This window comes from Dasypus novemcinctus, chromosome 12 (assembly GCF_030445035.2).
Source record: "Dasypus novemcinctus isolate mDasNov1 chromosome 12, mDasNov1.1.hap2, whole genome shotgun sequence".
Classification (NCBI taxonomy): domain Eukaryota; kingdom Metazoa; phylum Chordata; class Mammalia; order Cingulata; family Dasypodidae; genus Dasypus; species Dasypus novemcinctus.
This window is the reverse complement of record NC_080684.1, coordinates 21,048,438-21,069,912: the sequence shown is the minus strand read 5'-3', so window position 1 is coordinate 21,069,912 and position 21,475 is coordinate 21,048,438. Positions and strand designations below refer to the sequence as shown.

At 49.5% G+C, this 21,475-nt stretch overlaps 1 protein-coding gene across 1 annotated transcript; it reads left to right on the top strand.

The window, feature by feature from the left end:
• Positions 1 to 1,621: 1,621 nt before the first annotated feature.
• On the top strand, positions 1,622 to 20,993 carry ARF3 (ARF GTPase 3). The gene is made up of 5 exons (XM_004446938.5): positions 1,622 to 1,952; positions 15,849 to 16,090; positions 16,912 to 17,022; positions 17,234 to 17,358; positions 18,067 to 20,993. Exons 2-5 carry the CDS (start codon positions 15,943 to 15,945, stop codon positions 18,226 to 18,228), a joined length of 546 nt encoding a protein of 181 aa, XP_004446995.1. The 5' UTR covers positions 1,622 to 1,952; positions 15,849 to 15,942; the 3' UTR covers positions 18,229 to 20,993.
• Positions 20,994 to 21,475: the final 482 nt, after the last annotated feature.

Genomic DNA, 21,475 nt, shown 5'->3' with positions numbered 1-21,475 from the left:
AGACTGATGAATTGTAAGTCAGGCCCTTGGCCTCCTTCAGCTTTGGATGAGCTCTTCTCCCTTTAGGGTTTACCGAGTGGCTGGGAAGCTGGGGAGTGGCAGTGGCTGGCTAGTTGCCATCTAGGCAGCACTGCTTTGTCTGTGCTCCTGTTTGCTCAGTGGGAACCCCCCACTGATGCTGCAACAGACATTTTTCTCTCCACTCTCTAGAGGGGTGGACAGAAAGGCTAGAGAGTCTCTAGTCCCATTCATCAGTCTGACTCAAATACCACGGTACTTGTTGCTAACCATATTTAGTCATCATTTCCATCCTTCTGTCACAGCTGGGACCCAACTCCAGAGGATGTGACATCTTGGACAGGAACATCAACAGGTTCCACATCCTTGTTAGAGCCTCACAAACATGTTGGTGGGGTTGGGGCAATAGGGAAGAGGGGTTGTAAAGCATAATTTTGGTGGTCAGAGGGTGGGGGCATGACCTAGAGGAGTGCTACGAGAAAATTCTAGGAAAAGAAGTGGACAGGATAATGCAGGCATGTGGAGGAATAACAGAGCCCAGAATCCGGAGGAGCCTTCTGCTTTTAAAAGCGCAAATCTCAGTAAGGCAAAGGCCCTTAATAACAGCAGCCCAGGACAGATAACTTTCTTCATTATGAACAGGCTCTTAGTCATCCATTCCATCCCTCACGATCCTAAACTAGGGTCCTATTGGCTTCACATTCTGGATGTTATTCTCCAGGTTAAAATAAAAGAGGAAATTGGGTTTAGAGGAAGGAACTGGTGAGTGTACACAGCAGGAATTGATGGGGATGAGGGGACAGACACTGCGGGGCTGTCTACCAGCCTAGTTCTTACAAGGAGACAAGAAAAATGGCAACAAACCCAGAAAAGCAACAGTTTCAGCTCCAGCCTTAGGGAAGGGTCACGTGTTCCCTTTCACTGCTGTGAGGAGAGAGGACACTTAAAGAACCCTCTTCTGTTCTTAGCATTTCTAATGCTGGTCTTCACTCACAGCTGTGACTGCTCCAAGGTCGCTTTGCGTGTCTAGACCAGGTGCAAAAATGAGTGAGGGAAGTGGGGACGGGTCGGAGGTGAGAAACAGTGGGTGCAAAGTCCCTCACTTTCCTGGGGATACTAAAATCCATACTCATCTAGGTATACTTCCTAAACCCCACCTCTGAATAGGAGGCTTCAACCAACCTTGTCCTTCCTGTTCCAACTTCCTAACTGGCCCAGAGTCCAGTTGTTTCCTCCATCTCTTCAATTCATCACTGTCTCTCCTCTTTCCAATGGGAAAGACCCCAGAGTAACCTAGTCTTAGGAGTAGTGAACAGTCACGCTGGGGGCAGTGAGAGTTCTCAGGGGGGATACGGCTGGCCCTAGTCATGAAATAAAGACGAGGTGTGGCGGCGCAAAGCGGGCCACAGCAAGGACTCGCACCCGCACCCGGCTCCTGACTCCGCAGCCCACCTTGGGTCTCCAGCGCGGCCAGGTGTGGAGTCCCAGTCTTCAAACTCCAGGCACGGCCCCGAGCGTGGCATTCTCACCTCAGTCCCCACTGCCTCATCCCCATTCCCCAGCTCTCGCTTCCACCGCCAGCAGCCTCCAGCCCCCACACCAACCCCCGCCCCGGCTGCAGCGCCAGCGCCGGGTTGCCTCTGCTGCAGCCGCTGCCATGGTGATGGATATCGCGAGAACTGCCGCTCGCCGCCGCGCAGCTCTCGCGCGATCGGGAAGGTGGGAAGTATCCCGGGCTGGGGGTGGGGGTGAGCCGCACCGCTCCAGGAGCCGCCGCGGCTTCCGGTGCTAGGTAGTGGGAAGGAGGGAGGGAGCCGGGGAGCGGGGCCAGGGGAGCAGCCGCGCCGAAGTCGGCCGGGGGAGCCGGAGAGCGAGGAGTGAGAGCCGGGCGGAATCGGCGGAGGCGGAGGCGGCGGAGGCGGGAGCAGGAACAGGTGAGAGGCTGGGGAGGGAAGGCGGGCCCCGGTAGAGAAGAGGCTCGGGCCGGGGCCCGAGGGCGCAGGACCCCCTGCCCCACCTCCCTGCCTGGCCTGGGGCGATGTGCCCTTCCCACTCGAGGGCTTGGGGGAGGGGGTGCTGGGCCAACCTCATGCCTGGCCCCCGCGTTTGAAGGACGCGGAGCCGGGGTGGGGGTGGGGGGCACGCGCGGATTTGTCCTCCGCCTCGCCTAAGGGGGCCACCTGGGATGCAGTTAGGTTCTCCTCGCCTGCGGGAGGTGGTTGGGGTTGGGGGGGATGGAAAACCATCCAGAGAGAGGTGATGCGGGGGCGGCGGTCGCTCTTTTGTATCTTTTTTTTCTGTTAAAGGCTAGGGAATGCAGCTTTCTCTTACCCTCTTCCTCCCCCACCCGGTAGCAATTGGAGACCGGAGAGAAACCTTGCTGTGGTGACCCTCCCCATCGAGGGGCAGAGGTGTGTAGGGGGTGTGGGGGCTAGTCGGCAAGCCTGGCCAGTGGGGCACTCAGGACCACTATTTTGGAGGAGGCAGTGCTTTCAGGTCTTGGAAACCGCAGGTGAGGCAGAGGGCAGCAGGTGGGGAGCAGGAGGAGAGAAGGCTAGAGAAGGGGGAGGGGGATCTAATCTGGTTTGGAGAAGAGAGGTGGGGCCTTCCTCCCCCAGGCGAAGCGGGGGCGGTCTCACAGGAGGAGGGAGCGGCCTTCGCTGGCCCCGAGTTTGTCTTCCAATCCGCTTTCTTTCTTTATGGAGTACCAGTACCAGGATTCCCAGAACAGAAAATGGAGCCATTGCAGACATCAGCCGTTTGATGGAAGGAGGATGAGGTGGAGTTCCCCATTAAAGCGGGCCACTTGATTAGTAAAGTGGTAGCTCCTGTTTTTGAGTAGTTTCCTTCTTTCTGGTGGTATTACTACCCGTTTGCTCTTCTCCATCTCGCCAGGCCAAGAGGAGTGCTGTGGTGGTGGAGGTGGAGGAGTGTGGTATGTGGTCAAAAGTGAGAAGAAATAGTGAGGTCATCTGGACAAGGGAGAAGTGTAACTTAAAGCCTGTCTCTGCTGCTGTTGGATTGGGTCACCCCTGGTATATGGCATGAAAGTTTTATTGGGAGGAGATCTGCTTCCGGAGTCTGATTTCTTGGGTCAGTGTAACCAGACAGAATCTAGTCTCTGCATACCTTCTTCCTTGTCCCCAGTCAGGCAGACAGTGACAGTCTTTGCTGTCATTCTCTTGGGACTGTTGTTGGACCTGTTGTGTCCACTTACCAAGTATGGCATGGGGCAATGGAGTGGTCTTGCACATTCGACCTGAGGTTGGTTGAATACTGTGTCTGTAAAAGGTCATTCTAAGAACGAAGCTGATCCCTTGAGGTTCAGTTTTTCACAGAATGAATCACTGGTCTTGATTTTGGCCAGGAAATTTCCCCAGGTATCACGTATTCAGATGCCTCCTGCCTTCCAGCGTTCCACCTTGCATGGTCAAAAAATTTTATAAGTGTATGTCTTGCTTTTCCAAAGAGATGAGAAGCTTATTAAGTGGGAAATTGGATCTCATCTCTTGTCTCCCACTGTGTATATGCATCCAGGCACTCATGCTGAATGCATCAATGAATACCGGGTATGAGTGGATAGAACTCAACAAGCTTTCTGATTATAAAGGAAAGGGAAAGAGATGGCTTGGACCTCAGGGAGAGGTCTAGAGATAGCCAAGCAAGGATATAAAGACTCTTGGACTTGAATTAAGTCTTGATCTCTCCACCTTCCTGAGAGGCACAACACAGGCATGGATAATGGGCCCTAAGAGCCAAAAAGAAAAATACTACTGGAATGCAGAATCAATATTTATCTGAAATTCCAGATCTTTTGCCTCCCCATTGTGTTCTAAGTGGTCTCTATATTAGACTTTAAATCCCTTACTGTGTCGCCTGTAAACTGGAGATCATGGAGGAGGGGCCAGTGTGTGTATTTGGTGCCTGGCACAGAATTGGTGTCAGTGAATGGTAGCTACCACTGTAATTATACTGAATGCAAATATAAAGGAAAGCAGATAGCAGGCTGGAAAGAGTGGAAATGCAATCTTAAGCACACAAAGGATCATATTGTGGTGTGTGTTCATCTGTGCCACTGTCTTTTCCACGGGACTCAGAATAAGAGGAAATGGGCTCACAGGACAGTGGGCGGGATTTATTGGTTAGAAGGAAGAAACTTCTTTAAAACCAGATTTGCTAAGCCTGAACATGGAACTGAGGGAAGTGGTGGACTTTGCTTTCCCAAATACCTTTAAAAATAGAAGCTAAGAGGCCCAAGACACAAAGCATGTCACTATGTGCGGCTCTCCTCATCATTTTTGTTGCAGATTAATTTAGTGGCAGAATGGTGTGGTGGTATAAAATGTGGGCTTTGGAATCAGACAAAATTGGGTTCAAATTCTGCGTCTGCTAATTACTAGTTGCATATTTTTGGTGAAATTACTTGTCCTCTCTTAGCTTCATTTTCCTCATGTATAAAGTGGTTAATGATACTACCAATCTCATAGGGTTGTCATGAGAATTAAATGACGTGTAAAGCATTTAAGTATTGTACAAGCATATAGTAAGCACCAAAAAAAAAGTTAACTGCTGAGGTGGGGGACTTGGCCCAATGGATAGGGCGTCCGCCTACCACATGGGAGGTCTGCAGTTCAAACCCCGGGCCTCCTTGACCCGTGTGGAGCTGGCCCATGCGCAGTGCTGATGCACACAAGGAGTGCCCTGCCACACAGGGTGTCCCTGCATAGGGGAGTCCCACGCGCAAGGAGTGCACCCATAAGGAGAGCTGCCCAGTGCGAAAGAAAGTTCAGTATTGCCTAGGAATGGTGCCGCACACACGGAGAGCTGATACAACAAGATGACACAACAAAAAGAAACACAGATTCCTGGGCCGCTGACAACAACAGAAGCGGACAAAGGACACGCAGCAAATGGACACAGAACACACAACTGGGGTGGTGGGGAAAGTGGAGAGGAAAAAAAAGTTAACTGCTATTAATCATCATCATCATAACAGTAATAATAATATGAACACTCAGGACTGCTGTAAAGGAGAGGTTTACAAAAGAACAACTTGCTGCCTAAGGTGCCTGTGTGGAGGGATGATTGTTGCCATGACTTTGTGTGCTGGTCGTAGGCTTATGAGCAATGAAATCTTTTTTCAGCATCAGCTCACAGAGGCAGCTCCTGCTGCCTGAGTGGGAGGTGTAGATAGAGCAAGGCAGGGGCCCTGAACCGTCAACTTGGGTGTCGGGTGAGGATGTGAGGGCCAAGAATAGTGCTCACGTTAGAAGAGCCAACAGTGCTGAGGTACAGCTCGACCCTTCCATAAAAGAGCACCCTGATTGACTTAGGTCAGGGATATAGATTCCTGGAGCCCCTTACTTTAAGTCTTAACCGGTATTTCAGGATCCTCCATTTTCTAGGCCTCTCTTTTTCATTTAGTCGTATCTATTTTAAATGTCTACCTTTGAGTATCTGTTTCAGAATGTACTGTATTAAGGACCAGAGATTGTGATAGCTGTGTTATTCTCTGAATCATGTGCTTTTGCCAGGATCTGTCGTGACTATCGGTGGAGTGCTGGCAGTACTTTTCAATAAAGAAAAGACTGGGGGAGCATTTGGAAAGAGTCCCACAAATGTCTGAAGGCTTTGGTTTGTAGTCTGGGCAAGAAATGATCGAGGTAGGGATTTGGCAGATGTGTTAGAGCTTGTTAGAGACTTCTGCAAAGGCTGCCACACCATATGCACCAGAAAGAAAATGTCTTGAGATTACAGGGATCCAAATTTTCACCATATTCCTAAAGAAAGGTGAGATAACTGGATGTGGCAGGTTTTGGGGTACCATTTATCACTCCTTTACTGGTAAGAGCCCGTTACAACCCTTCCTTTATTAGCTTATACACGAGAGTGTCAAGCATGAACATTTAAACATAAACATGAATTTAGGCTGCAGTAGAGCATTTGCTCTCTGGTGCAGTGGTTTTTGTCCTGTTTCCACCCCCCTGTCCCCCTCCCCCCCTTTTTTTTAAAAGCAGTCAAACCTTTCCTTAAATAAAATCTTTTTTTGGGAGGGTGGGGGGTAGAAGGTACCAGGGATTGAACCTAGGCCCTTGTACATGGGAAGCAGGTGCTCAACCACTGAGCCACATCTCAGCAATGAGAGTTGTTTTTTTGTTTTTGTTTTTGTTTTTAGGAGGTGCTGGGGATTGAACCTAGGACCTTGTATATGGGAAGCAGGTGCTCCCCTTAAGTAAAATCTTCAAGTCCAGTACATAAAATGGATAAAAGTAGATGGTCCTTCCTCCAGCTGCCTCTCAATCCCATCCAAGGAGCTTTAGGGGCTCGGAGAACATGGAACTCGTTCCCTAGTTTGTCAGGTATAAGAAAACTATAGAATATTGTCTTCCTCACAAATGTTTTGCCAACATCAGTAGAACCATCCCATTTAACAATAAGAATGTTAGTTATGGGGAGTGGTTGCAGCTTAGTGGCTGAATGCCTACTTCCCATGTACGAGGTCCTGGGTTCAATCCCTGGTATCTCCTTTTTTTTTTTTTTTTTTTTTTTTAATATTTATTTATTATTATTATTTTTAATTACATTAAAAAATATATATGAGGTCCCATTCAACCCCACCGCCCCCGCCCCCCACTCCCCCCACAGCAACACTCTCTCCCATCATCGTGATACATCCATTGCACCTGGTAAGTTCATCTCTGAGCATCACTGCACCCCATAGTCAATGGTCCACATCATAGCCCAGACTCTCTCACGTTCCATCCAGTGGGCCCTGGGGGGATCTACAGTGTCCCGTAATTGTCCGTGAAGCACTATCCAGGACAACTCCACGTCCCGAAAATGCCTCCACATCTCATCTCTTCCTCCCGTTCCCCACACCCAGCAGCCCCCATGGCTACCGTTCCCACACCCATTCCACATTTTCTCTGTGGACATTGGATTGGTTGTGTCCATTGCACACCTATGTCAAGTGAGGGCTTAGATTGCACATGGGTACTGGATGCACTCTTCCCGCTTCTAGTTGTAGACACTCTAGGCTCCATGTTGTGGTGGTTGACCTTCTTCAACTCCATGTTAGCTGAGTGGAGTAAGTCCAATAAGTCAAAGTGTAGGAGCTGAAGTCTGTTGAGGCTCTGGGCCTGGGTGTCATATTATCAGTCCAGAGATTCAAATCCCCTACATATATCTTAAACCCAGCACCAACTACAATTCCAATAAAGTAGCATGCAAGTCTTGTGAAAAGAGATCCCCTCTGAGTCCATTTCCATCACGCAGAAACACCAGCTCCAAAGAAGGGCCATCTGTCATGGCAGTGAACCCCTTCTGCCATGACCATAGAACCCGTGGGTCTCTTTATCCCTCAAAAGAACCAATACCTGGGGTTGTATCTACCTTATCTGTCTCTTAGACTCTGTTCAGTTGTACATAGGGGTATTCCTTCTGACAACCTCCAGATTCTTTTTTAGAGACTCACAGCCTTATAATCTCATTTCTCCTTTCCATTTCCCCCTTACATTAGGTCAAACCGCTTCCCGAAGTCATGTTATTATATGTAGACAGGTATATTCTGCTGTTCCGCATTGAATCTTTGATTCAAGGTCATTTTCTAGTTGCTTCTTCAGCTGGTATGTGGTAGTGATCCCTCGGTGCCAGGGAGGCTCATCCCCGGGTGTCGTGTCCCACGCTGGGGGGGTATCTCCTTTTAAGAAAAAAAAAAAGTCAGTTGCTAGCTTCAGGTCAGTCATGATGCTGGATGCTGGAGGCATGAAACATGAATAAGGCATGGTCCCTGCTGGCAAGAGGCTCATAGTCTAGTGAAGTACTTCCCATTCTTTTTCCCATCACGGCATACTCAGAAAATGGTGATAGTGATGTAGACATAGCTGATTGAAACTTGAGGTGACCGGCTCAAGGACTGTAGCTACCCCAAACCCAGCCCAGCCATCCCGTGGCTGAAGGCATCAGTGTCTCCAGCTGGCCTGTAAGACATTAGCGGCTCATCGTTTGGGAAGCTCTTGCTCTGGAGAGCGAAACAGACTAACATGTAAATAAAACATACTGTGGTAGGTCCTAGAATGGAAGTTGTTTGAGCTGCTGAGGGAGGACAGACAGCTCTTCTTCCCCAAGGTGGGCTGTTTCCTGGTCATCTGCATCCATAGCTGCTCTGTAACGGTTGCCCTTCTCCGTCTCAGGACTTCCTATGTAATTTGTTCACTGTCAGCTGCTTCCTGACCTGCACAGTGGGGACTAGGATGAGGGCAAAGGTTTAGGGCTTTAGGGCAACTATTGATGGAATTCAGTGATTTCATAATTGGGCAAGCACTGATTTCTGGATATCTAAGGCTATAGATGTGGACATTGGAGCAGTAGATACCAGGGATTGAACCCAGGACCTAAACACCACTAACTGAGTTAAATGGAGCCTAATTTTAGTTAGACATGTTCTATTTTATACAAAGGTCATCACTGATCTCCTCGTAGCTAAATTCAATCTTAAAGTGAACTTTAAAAAAAATTAAATTGACTTTTCTTTTTTTATGTTCTTTCTTCGTTGGTGTCTATGATGGTCTTGCTCTCTTGACTCCTCTTCTACCTCTCTGGTGGCTCTTAGTCTCCTTCCTGGCTTCCTTTTCTGACAACTACTTTAAATGTGCCCCAGGATTCTGCTTTTGGGCTTTTCCTCACATTCTACTACTGTACATACTCTCTCTAGATTTTATCAGTTAGGGTTTCTGTTGCAAAAAAGGAAATATACCTGTGGCTCAAATAAGAAGCTGATTAGGGAAACTGGATGTGGCTCAAGTGATAAGGCCTCTGCCTACCATAGGGGAGGACCTGGGTTCAATCCCTAGGGCCTCCTGGTGAAAAAGAAGAAGAGAAAGCATGCCTGCATGGTGAGCCAGTGCCCATGTGGTGAACCGAGTGTCCACGCGAGTGCCCCTGTGGCGAGCCAAGTGCCCGCGTGGTGAGCAGACTGCCCGCATGGGTGATTGCATGGTGAGCCAGTGCGTGTTCAAGTGAGTCACCCAGCAAGATGATGATGCAACAAAAGAGGGACGAAGGGGAGAGTCAAGGTGAAGCGCAGCAGAGAACAGGGACTGAGGTGGCGCAATTGGCAGGGAACCTCTCTCCACATCAGAGGTCCCCAGGATCAAATCTAGGTGAATCCTAGAGGAGAAGGATGAGAAGAGAAGACAAAAAGAGAAATAAATACAGAAAATCACACAGCCAATGGGCACAGACAGGAAAAATAAAGAAGGGATTAGTCACATAGAAGAAGTCTTGGAATAGCACTTCTTTTTTTCAATCCACCAGTTTGAAAGTGTCATTAAGGACCCGCGTTTTTTTCTATTTTTTCTGCTCTGACATCCTAGTATTCTCTGGCCTGTCCCGTGGTCTCAAGATTATTCCAGCAGTTCTGAGCATCTCATCCTTACACATCAACATCCAAAATCTGGACAGAGAGAACATTACCATATGTCCCTTTTTTAAGATTGAGGAAAACTTTTCCAGATGCTCCCAGAAGACTTTCCCCACATCTTATTGACAAGAATTAGTACATGCCCATTCCTGACTCAGTCTTTGGCAAGGGAAATGGAATGCCCTATTCCTTAGGCGGAGCCATTTTCATTCCCTAGGACCGGGGAGGGGCCATCTGTCCTGAAGCACATCTCATAACCAACTCCCCCACCTCAGTATCTTCCTTCCCCCCTCCCTAGTATCCTAGCACAGTGGGGACTCAATTAGAAGAAAAAACAATGGCTGTTGGACAGGTAGCCAGTAGTTGCTGCCACATGGACCATCTTGTTCCTTTTATGGCTTCAGTGACCATTTGCACAGATGACTCCCAGGACCCAGCCCAGACTCCTGAGGTCCATGCCTTAGCACCTCAAAATCACGGTTTTATCTAAAAACAAACATCTTCCCCCCCTTGACCTGTTCCTCTTCTATTCCTGCCTGGGGAAATGTCACCCCTGTTGCCTAGTCCCGGCACCAGGTCATCTCCGACACTTCTCTTCCATCCTGCATTCAATCAGTCATTAAATGCTGTGGATTCTGCCATTTTGATGTTTCAAATCCATCCTCTCCTTTCTGTTGCTTCCAGATTTCTCATTTGTGTTACTGCACCTCCCACGAGGTCTCTCTGCCTCCAGGCTTTCCCCCTTCTAATTTATTCCCTTTACTGCTGCCAGAATGGTCTTTTCCGAAAGGACCTACCTGATCATGTTACTCAACGGGGCCTTTGAGGCCCTTCTGATCTAGCCCCTGCGTATCCCTGCAGCCTCATCCCTCTTCCCTTCCTTTTACTCACCATGCTGGGTCCAAATAAACTATCTCCCAGTTGCACCTGGTTTTGGCTAATAAAATGTGCTGTCAGTCAGGTTTCTATGCCTTTGCATATGCTATTCCCTCCTAATTATTGCCTGATTACTTCCTCTTCCTTCTTCAGGAGTCAGCTCAGGCTGATCTCGGCATTTTCCTTTACTTCCCTTCCCCACCCCCCTCATCTTTACATTGTTTTATGATCCTCTGCTTAATAGTCTTTCTCTCCAATAGACTGAGTTTCATGAAGGCAGAAACTGTTTTCCTCTCTATATCCTTAGTTCAGTACACTCAGTTAATGTTTGATGAATGGATGGAAGCTGACATCAGAAGCTGTTTCTTGGCTTTGGGAAATACTTGAATCCAATAGAAGTCATTGAAATACTAATCTAGCAGTTCTTATGTGCTGTTTCAGGCTCTTGAGACAAAACACTTGGAAAGTTTACAGAGGTCATAAGCCAGCTGTACTAAGAAAACTGTAAAAACAGGCAGACCCTGCTTTTGTTTCCTTAATTTTTATTGGTCTGCTCATTTAGCTGTGCTAAAAATAGCATCTCTATCAGTTATCTCAATTTGAAGATGCATAGGGAGCAACGCTTCTTTTAGCGTACACCCCACCTGGCTGCAGAGGGTTTGGGAGACTTGGGAAGCTCTGGTCTTCCTTCCCCAGCACCTGTGCAGGTACAGGTGGAGGAGATGGTGTCAGCCCTGGAGTCGCCTTGGATGTCTCAGGACAGACCTGTACCTGGGTCATTCGCAGAGATCAGGTTGGGGAGTGTGTGTGGCAGACTGAGCATGACTCATGAGTGACTACCTGGGGAGGTAGGCAGGCGTGTTCCTGCAGCACACACAAGCCAAGGTGGCTAAGGAGCCAGTTAGAGCTACAGCCTGCCTCTCCCAGAGGCAGGAGGAGGAGGACTGGTCCACAGAAGCAGGACTGTTCCACAGGGGAAGTTCATTTTTAGAGCTCCAATTGCTAGTTTTACCTCTGATAACAAAGTCTCTGCCCATAAAACAGATTGTGGAGATATCCTCTTTGTTACTAGACATATTACTATATTTCATTTTTTTGCTTGAGCCACTCATCTTCAGTTTTAACTGCTAATTCCTGGTTTCCATCAGCCCCTGGAACTGTGGCATTTTGCCCCATCTACACGGGGGTGCCATCTGTGGTGAAAGAGAATAACTATAGATGATACAGTACAGTACATAGGGATACAGGCCAGGGTGTGTGTAGTTGTGTGCTTTTGTTTGTTTGTTTCATTCCATACTGTTTTTCAGGGCTTTCTCTAGGAATTCATTATGGTGAGAAATAGCTATATAGCCAAAGATTTGTGACCATGGCACAAAGCCGAAAAAGCTGGCACCATCCTAGTAGCGGGAGAGCATGCTGTCTGGTGATAAGCAGAGACAGAGAAAGCCAGCATCCTCTTCGGAAAGCTCATGCTGAGTTAAGCTCTTGATTACACTTAAAGGAGAGTCATAATGTCCATTAATTTCTAGGCCCTGGGCTGCCCCATGGGCACATGGTAGCTACTCAGGCTATTTCATCAGGCATCCATCAGACTCACTGCATGTTAAATGGTAAGAGAAAATTCCCACCAGTTTTGGTCTTCTATTCATTTTTTTTTTTTTTTTAATTCCCACCCCCCACCCCGTTGTCTGCTCTCTGTGTCTATTCTCTGTGTGTTCTTCTGTGACCGCTTCTATCCTTATCAGCGGCACGGGGAACCATTTCTTTTTGTTGTGTAATCTCGTTGTGTCAGCTTTCTGTGTGTGCAGCGCCATTCTTGGGTAGGCGGCACTTTCTTTCGCACTGGGCGGCTCTCCTTACGGGTGCACTCCTTGCACGTGGGGCTCCCCTACGCGGGGGACACCCCTGCGTGTCAGGGCACTCCTTGCTCGCATCAGCACCGCTCATGAACCAGCTGCACACGGGTCAAGGAGGCCCGGGGTTTGAACCATGGACCTCGCATGTGGTCGGCGGACGCCCTATCCATTGGGCCAAGTCCGCTTCCCTTCTATTCCTTTTATGGTATACCTAAACCAGTTGTGGTGTCAGGTATGTATGGAGAAGGCCAAAATCAGCCATCTATGTTTTACATAGAGGTACTGAGTACAGTTAGGGCAGAAGAAATGCTGTAAGTACATCCTGAAACGAGGCTTAATCAGCCAGTGTGCTTGATTGAACTCCTACAGTGGGCTTGGCACTAGGAGTAAGGACAGATTCAAAATAATTGTATCATTGATGTGGAGACAGTGGCCATGGTAGTTGCTGAGGGCAGGGAGAGGGAAGAAGAGATGTGATGTGGGGACCTTTTTGGGACTTGGAGTTGTCCTATGTATTATTGCAGGGACAGATGCTGGAAATTACATATCCTGCCATAACCCACTGAATGGGCTGGGGAAGAGTATAAACTACAATGTAAACCATAATCCATGCAGTGTAGCAGTGCTCCAAAATGTATTCACCAAATGTAATGAATGTGTCACAATGATGAAAGAGGTTGTTGATGTGGGTGGGGTGGGGTGTGGGGTATATGGGAACTGCTTCTATTTTTTAATGTAATATTTTTTATGATCTGTGTATCATTAAAAAAGCAATTTTAAAAAATCACTTGATCATAGATACAAGGGTCTGTTTCTTTAAAAGAAAAAGCATAGGGAGCGGATGTGGCTCAGTAGTTGAGCGCTGTCTTCCCACATACGAGTTCCCAGATTCAATCCCTGGCCATAGTACCTAAAATAAAATAAAATAAAAAAGGCATAATCTTTGCCTGGAGAGGGGGGATACACAGTCTTAATTTGGTAGATATTAAATGTTCAGATTTATAAACGACGAAAAAACTAACTCTACAAGGTACTAAGTGCCACATGAGTGATTCAGATACTTCAGGAGCCTTGATTTGGTATGCCAGGAAATAGAATAGGTGTAACATGGGATCAGTTTTTGAACCAAGACTTTGGCATGGTAGGTTAGCAAAGAACAACCCAAAAGGTTAGTGTACATATGTTTTGGGACAAGGGATGTTGGCCTCTTACATCCTTTTCGGCCACTGCTCAGCTCACGGTTGGTAATCATTTAATCAACAGTACTTCCAACTCTGAAGGACAGCAAGATAAATGTGTGGTATAGATTTAGTTCAGAATCTGGGCCAAAACTTGTTACCACACCTTTAAAGCACAGTGTCATCTGGAGCTGAAGGAAAGCCCACCTGAGCAGGAGCCAGGGTAAAGAGCAGGAGGGCCTGGGAAGGTCTCAGTTTCTGGAGGTGATGGTAGCAGAACCAGCAGTCTACCCAGGTCGCCAAGGTTGATGGGATCTAGTCTTATTGCTGAGCTGTCCCCTCCTGCCTCAGGGATCCTTGGGAGTCTGTCTGCCTGGGTGGGTTGAAGCAGGAAGAACAGGGAAGATACCTAGTGGGTGGCTTGGCTGAGATTGAGCTTGCAGTTGAGCCAGGCCCTCTCCCAGGGGTGTGTGCCCTCTGGGTCAGAGGCAGGGCTAATCTGAGGGTACCTACCCGGAGCACCACGCCTGGCTCATTAGTGGATGTCTGGGGAGCCCTTTGAAGATGAAACACTCCGTAAGTGCTCATTGTTTCTGTTTTTTGGACAAAGTAGTACTTTAGTCTCCAGGGCCTGTTGATCTGGCTCCTTTGCACGGGTCTGGAATTTACTGCTTACTGGGAAGAGCAGGAAAAAAAAAAACCTGAAGAAGTTTTTGGAAAAAACAACCAAACTCCCACCAAACCCCCATGCTTTAGCTTGTAAATAGGATTCTTCCCCATCCACCTTTCACATTCTTGGGTTTGGGTGCACCCTGTCTTGACCTGTTCCTCCTCCTGCTGGGTTTGGGGTGTGTGTGTGTCTCTGGTTCCCAGAATCATGGAGAGTGCCAGCAGCTGGCATATGGTGACTGCTGAATAAGCTGCCCGCTGACGCATGCCTCCTGCGGGCATAGAGGGCTGGCTGGCACGGGTGAGTCTGACCTCCCATTTCATTGTTGTTTCAGAGAGGCATTTCTGTGGCTGCTCTCTGCTGTAGAGAAGGGGGTAGGAAGAGAGAGAATGAATGAGTGAATCTGTATTCTGATTGGGGGAGCAGGTAGGCATTTTGTGCCTTCACAGTGGTTTCTTACTGCTCCCCTTCATTCTTTCATTGGATATTTGTTAAGTGCCTTCTGTGACTAAGTCCAGTCTGAGTGGGCTGCAGGTGGGGTCAGTAGACACGCTAGGAGTTATTAGTTCATTTATTCAACTACTGGGGTCCACAGCAGTGAGCAAAATATAGAGGGAGCTGATGGAGGAGGAGGAGTAAGATAATACAAGAAACAAATATGTGATGTGTTGGTGATAAATTCTATGACGCATGTGTGTTACAGGTGGTTTTGGAAGGCCTCTTTGATAAAGTGACATTGGAACAGACACTTGAAGGAATCGAGGGAGTAATTCGTCATGGTTACCTGGGCAAGGAGCTTTCCAGGCAGAGGGAATAGCAAGTACAAGGGCTTTGAGGCTGGCAAGTGTTGGGGCATTTGTAATGGAATAAGCAGAAGGGAGAGAGTGGTAGGAGATGGGCTGAAAAGAGAAGGGAGAGTGCGGATCAGGCAGGACCTTTTGGACATGGCATGAGGTTTGGATTTTACAGAAAGGAAGATAGGAAGCCATAGGGAAGTTTCTAACAGAGTAGAAATATGATCTGATTTTGATTTTAAAACCACTCTGGCTGCTCTGTGGAGAATAGATTGAATGGGGTTAGGGAAGGAAGTAGGGAATGGGGTGCATGCCTCGTGGCAGGTGACTCTGTGGAGCAGCTCTCCTTGGATGGGCCACAGAGAAGCCTAGGATTTACCCAGCCAAGGAGTGGGGGGTAGCGGGGACTCTCAGTGCACTGTCGAAGGAACAGGGTACAGCTGTAGCAGCTGGCATTTTACAGAGTAGAAGGCATCAGTCTCTCTCAGGCTTGCTGCTTTCCTAGTTCTTTTTGGTGTATAGAAAGAGAAGAAGCAGATTCTCTTGAGTAGAACAGAGAGCACAAACCTTGGGAACCTGGCAAGCCTGAACCTTGTTGGGATTCACAGAGAGCCACGCCTCATTCCACTCCCTCCTTTCCCACCCTTTCCAGAAGTCTTAGGTTAGAGCTGGGGGAGGGAGGGGCATTAATGATGTTCCCACAGTGCCTCGGGGTATAGTACAGAATGTCAAAACTGTGAAGGGACTTCAGGAATCTTCTAGTCCAATCCTTTTTTTCAAGTGCAGAGATGGGAAAGTGAAGTAACTTGCCCAAAGTCACCAGTTAAATTAGTGGCAGAGCAGGGATCCTGAGTATTCACTGCTTTATCTATGTTCCCGAAGGCTAGCATGTGTCTGCATGGGACTCGATAGTCCTGAGTCCCTGTGGGCTCTCAGTTTGTCATGAGTGAACTCCAGTCATGATTTTGGCAAACCTGTGTACCTGAAGTCCTGACGAGCACCTGGTGGTAACAAGTTTGTATTTCCCTTGCCTAGGATCAGAGTCTTCTATACCAGGGGCTGGGCCAAAACTCGACAGCCACTGCCCCCACTTGGGCCCCACTGTCCTCAGAAAGCAGCTGCTGTGATCATGGGGAACATATTTGGAAATCTTCTGAAGAGCCTGATTGGCAAGAAGGAGATGCGCATCCTAATGGTGGGCCTAGATGCTGCAGGAAAGACCACCATCCTGTATAAGCTGAAACTAGGGGAGATCGTCACCACCATCCCCACCATTGGTAAGGGCACAGCTTGGGTACTGGCTTTCATGCCAGTGGCTGAGGCAGAACAGGGGGCCTCTTCCCAGATCCCCCATCTGGCCTCTTCTCCCCGGACAAGTCCATGCGATCTGGGGTGTGCAGGGAAGGATGGTTATTTAGCTCACTAGCAGGTGCTGGGGCTGCTGTTTGCCCACCTACCCTGGCCCTCCCTAATGCGGGAACTTCCGCCACCTGGCACTCAACTGTTGCCCTCAGGCATTAGAGTTGGTTTATTCTCTCTGATGTTTGGAAAGCAGGTGAAGGACTTTGATGTTCCTGCCAGAGGCCTGGAATTGCTTAGTTTAGCTCTTCGGTGGCCCTGATCCTGGTTAAGTCCTGCCTATGGGAAGGAGAACATTTGCCATGTAGATCGGGTCTCCAGATCATCACCTGGCTCTGCATTTGGGCTCCAGGACTGTAACTCCTCCTCTCTTTTCATGTGCCTCTCAGGCCTTCCTCCTTAGCTGAGGCAGACTCTGATGGCCAAGGTGCAGGAGTGGAGCTGAATCATTTCTTTGGGAGAGTGAAAGGCTGAGGGAGTGGGTGGGGAAGGGTGGTTCAGGTGACCCAGGTGGTCGTGCACCCCCTGGAGAGCCTTTCTCATAGTCTTCCATTTCTTTTTGGCCTCCAGGCTACCAGGTCAAGGAATACCAGGGCTGGGGAAACCTTCAGTTTTCTTTCCATTGCTGGGGTCTTGGCCAAGTCTGGGGGTGGGGTGGGGGGAGAGAAACCCAGCCACTGGGCATTGTTTGCAGGCCTTGTGTTTCAGGCCAAGTGACCAACTCCTGCTTTATTCAAAGGGTTTAATGTGGAGACAGTGGAGTACAAGAACATCAGCTTCACAGTTTGGGATGTGGGTGGCCAGGACAAGATTCGGCCCCTCTGGAGACATTACTTCCAGAACACCCAAGGTATGGTATATCAGCCACCCAGGGATGGGCATGGGTTGGTTGTGTGTGAGCAGTGAACGTGGCTATCTTCCTTGCCCTGCTACAGCTCCTGGGGGGAAAAGGAGGAGGAAAGGGAGCAAATACGTGGAAGATACAAGGATGGTGTTATCTGTTAGTGGTGGTGGTGGGGTCATCTGTCATCTTTGTTGCTGCCCATTCTCTCCCTCCCTAGGCTTGATTTTTGTGGTCGACAGCAACGATCGGGAGCGAGTAAATGAGGCTCGGGAGGAGCTGATGAGGATGTTGGCGGAAGATGAGCTCCGGGATGCTGTGCTCCTTGTCTTTGCAAACAAACAGGTGAGACTTCTCCCCACCTCTGAATTTGGGAGAGGGCAACCCAGCTGTGAAAATCATGGGGCTTTGGGTTCATTGTACGTGCTCTCAGTTCTGGAAGTTTGGGAAATATTAGCAGTTGGCTTCTTTATGTCCTTCTTGTCTCCTAGCCCAGCTTTATTCGGTAACATTTCAGTCCTTGTGGATTGGTGAGATACATACCACTGTTTGATAGACCTTAAAACCCCCTTTCAGGCACAACTCAACCCTGCAGCACACCCACAATCTGTCTCAGATTGTGTGCTTTTCTAGTTTTCTTGTTTTCTTAATAATCTCTTTATTCCTTTGCTTACCCCAAAACGCAAACCAACCTCCCCTCCTCAAAAAAAAAAAAACACAAAAAAAACCAAAAACCCTTGTCTGTTTTAGTGAAATCGCCCTTACTCCTAGGGTCTGACAGGCCTAATTCTTTGCCCATCCGAATCACCTCCCCACTTGCTTCCCACCTCCATTCTGGTTTCTTTCTCCTCAGTGGAATGACTTCTAAGACCTGGGATCTGGTGTTCTAGGATAACTAAATCCAAAGCAGCTCCTTGGGCTCTTGTTCTGGGTTTTCTAAAATGGAGGAGGAGGAGAGGAGGGTACTGGTGTCGGTCTCTTCGGTGGATGGGTACCCCAGATGTCTTCCGAAGACCCCAAAGTTCCTTTTTGTGTGTCTCCCTTGTGCTCCAGGATCTGCCTAATGCAATGAATGCAGCCGAGATCACGGACAAGCTGGGCCTGCATTCCCTGCGTCACCGCAACTGGTACATTCAGGCTACCTGTGCCACCAGCGGTGACGGGCTGTACGAAGGCCTGGACTGGCTGGCCAATCAGCTCAAAAACAAGAAATGAGAGCCAGGCAGCCCTTTCCGGCTGCCCCACCCACCCCCCGCACACCCACTGTCTCCCTGCCCCAGCCCTACACTTTCCTTCCCTTTGCAAGTGCGGCCAGGGCCCTGGGTATCGTGTCCGCATGCCCTGCAAGAGCCCTGCCTCCCCTGTCCTCTGACATGACCAGTCCAGTCCCCCAATTGCTGTCCTGATGATGAATCATTCCAATTTACTGGATTTAAACAAAAAAACAAAACAAAACAAGATTGTTATGGTTTCATGGGGTGGCCCCCCTTTCTCAGCCCCTAGGGTTCAGGGGGTGGGGTGGGGTATTCTGTTTGCTTCCTTTGGCTCTGGTTGCTGTGCTCTTGGCATCTGAGTCCCTTCCCTGTCCCCACAAGCCCCTCTCCTACTCCCTGTCTTCCCTTCGTTCACCACCCTCTCCCTGTTCTATGTGGAAATTGCACGGGCCTCTGTGTGTGCGTGCATGTGTGCGCGTGTATATACATGTATAGAGAGATATATATGTGGGGGCCAGGGAGAAGGGCGGAGGGGCGGAGGACGACTCAGGGCTTGGAGCCGGCACACTTCCCACTCTCCCCCATCCCCTGCCCCCTCCTGGGCCGGTGAGCTAGAGGGAGGAAGGTAGCAGGGTTGTAGTCGGGCTGGGCTGCCCCAGTCTTGGGCTGGTTCCTTTCCTCTCTGCAGGTAGTTTTTCCTGAATGATAGGACAGATGATGGATTCTCTACCACCAACTCCTTGTACCCCTCTCCCTCCCGTGTGGGGTGGGGTGGTGGTGGCGGCATTCATCTCTAGAGGACTGTTCCCAAGGAGATGCCATTCTGCCTTGCCTTGTTAGCAGGAAGGAGAGAGGAACCCACTCACTCTTGCCAGCCTGGAGTGTTCAGCTGCATAGATCTCTTCCTCAGGAGCTTGATGGGGACGTGGGGGTAGCAAGGCTGTGGTTTGTGTGTGGGATTCAGGGCACTGGGGGGAGGGCCTCAGGTTTTCCGTCTTCGTTTTTTTTCTTATTAGGGGAAGGTGCGGTCTGGATCGGTCCCCTCCTGCCTTCCTAACTGCTCCACCCTCACCCTTCTCTTCTGATCTTGGGGGCCGGGTGGTTCATCTGTGCTTTGTCAGAAGTTTTCTCACCGTAGTAGACTTGCTGGCCTGACCAGGGCTGGCTGAGAGGAATAATGGGGAGCTGGAGGGGGAGGGTGCCATAGCAGATTTCTACATGAACCCCTCATTCCTCAACTCTCTCTTCTAGTCTAGGATGTGCTAAAGGATGGAGATTTTCTGTCCTTTTTCCAGGCCCTCGGACCATCCTTCATCCCAACAGCTTTCCCCTAACCTCCTCGCCCACTTCCCATAAATGGCTCTGGGGGTTGGAGTGAAGCCAGAACCCTCACTGCCCTGGTGGTTGGTGTTGGGGGGATACAGGGCTCTGCAGGACCCTTCCCCCATACGACGTCGTCGTTCAGAAGCTGCTGCTACTGCGTTTCTCTGCCTAAAGGGGGCGCTTGTGCCTGTGGTCCTGGCCTGGGCCTGCCTTGTGCGGTTTCTGTGAAGCCGTGGCTGCTCTGTGGGCTCGTGTGTGTGCTGGCTGCGCCCTGAGCTCCAAGATGGCCGTCCACAACCCTCATCCTCAGGTCAGCGCCCAGTGCGGCCAAGGGACCCCTTCCTAGAGGGCCCCCCCATGGGGCCAGGCTTCCTGCCACCTTTGACTACAAAAGGCAGATCAGTACTCCCCACTCACCCCACCCCAGACTGAACTGTGAAAGAGGTTCCAGGGGTATCTTCTCCTTCAGTGCCAGTTACTTAGTGATATGTTACTTACCCAAGATGCAGTGGGTGTGTACAGGTATCTGCTCTCTAGGCCTTTGTGTGTGTGTGTGTGTATGTGTGTGTGTTTGTGTGTTTGGCGGCGGGGGTGGTGGACTGGGGGTGGAGCTGGAGGCTTTACTTCATTTTAAAATGCATTCATTCCCCTGACCCCGCAGATGCTCCCTCCACACTCTTTTCCTTTGCCTCTGTCTGTTTGCTCTGATTTTCTTTATCCTGCCCTTGTTGCCTTTATTTCCCTGAACCTTTTCCTCTGCCTTCTCAGCTCATTCACTGATGTTGCCATTTGTCTCTTTTCCCTGCCACTTTACTACTTGTGATTCCCCGCTCTTTGTGATTGGCGAGAACTTGGCTTTCTCTCCTGCCTCACTCCCTCTCTCACCCTCCCTAGTGAGAAGCCATTCAAAATAGGTTTTCCTCATTTCAGGCTCAACCCCCAGCCCACCTTTGTTTTTGAGGGGCTCCAGGGACCAGTTTGGGGCTGAGGGTGTGAGGAAGCAGTCTGGGAGGTTGGCCTTGGCACCGCTCTAGGTCTGCCCAGCAGGGGACAGTGAGCGACTTTGGGAGTATCCCTGGCTGCTGGGTGTTAGGCAGGGCGGTCCCCCAGGCCGGGGTGGGCCTTTTTACATTCCCGTTCACCTCAGAGCTCTTTTGGGATTGGGCATTTCATTCCATTTCTGCCCACTCTCTCCTTTCTGGTGGTTTTAATTTTCTTTCCCTTGTTCCAATCTCCCTTCTCCCTGGGGATCCCCTCCCCCCCCCCAAGTTTGTTTGTGATATTATAATGGTAACTGCAGTTCTGAACTGGTTTTTCTTTTCTTCTTTCCTTCTCTGGAATGTAGATTGTATATGTTTAATAACTCCTCTATCCTTGCTCAAAATGTGGGATACGCAATGACTGTGACCCTGGTTGGAAATTAAACTTGTTTTATGCAGCTTTGGAGCAGGACTTTCTCCTTGATGTGCAGAAGCTGTGGTCCAGTGGCCTGATGGTGAGGGCAGTTCTGTTCCTGATCCCCACTGCAGACCACCCCGTCTCCAGCAGAGGGGTCAAGGGCACACTTGGCTGAGGGAGCCGGAGGCTGTGGAGACACTGCGGCCCATCTCTCCGGCTTTCCTTGTCCCGTCATACTCCAGGCAGGAGCCTGAATGAATTGGGCTCCAGAGTGTCAGGGCTTTGTAACTTTGCTCTTCTGGTTCTGAAGGGTTTAACCCCGAATTAGCCATACTTATCACCTGTTGCTAGACTTCAGGGACTTCAGGGACCGGAGGATCCTGAACTTGGGGTGCCCGTGCTGTGCTCAGGTGCTTCCAATTGCAGCAGGGTCTCTCACTGATATGACCCCAGCTGATCCATAGACTGGAGTCTCCCTCACCCACCCATTTCTGGACTTGAGCAGTGAGTGCGCATGAAGGGTAAGG

Excerpts from the sequence above, each read along its gene's own strand:
- ARF3 (XM_004446938.5), top strand. The coding sequence starts at position 15,943 with ATGGGGAACATATTTGGAAATCTTCTGAAGAGCCTGATTGGCAAGAAG. Across the intron at positions 16,091-16,911 it reads CACCACCATCCCCACCATTG|GGTTTAATGTGGAGACAGTG; the intron begins GTAAGGGCACAG and ends CTTTATTCAAAG. Across the intron at positions 17,359-18,066 it reads TTGTCTTTGCAAACAAACAG|GATCTGCCTAATGCAATGAA; the intron begins GTGAGACTTCTC and ends CTTGTGCTCCAG.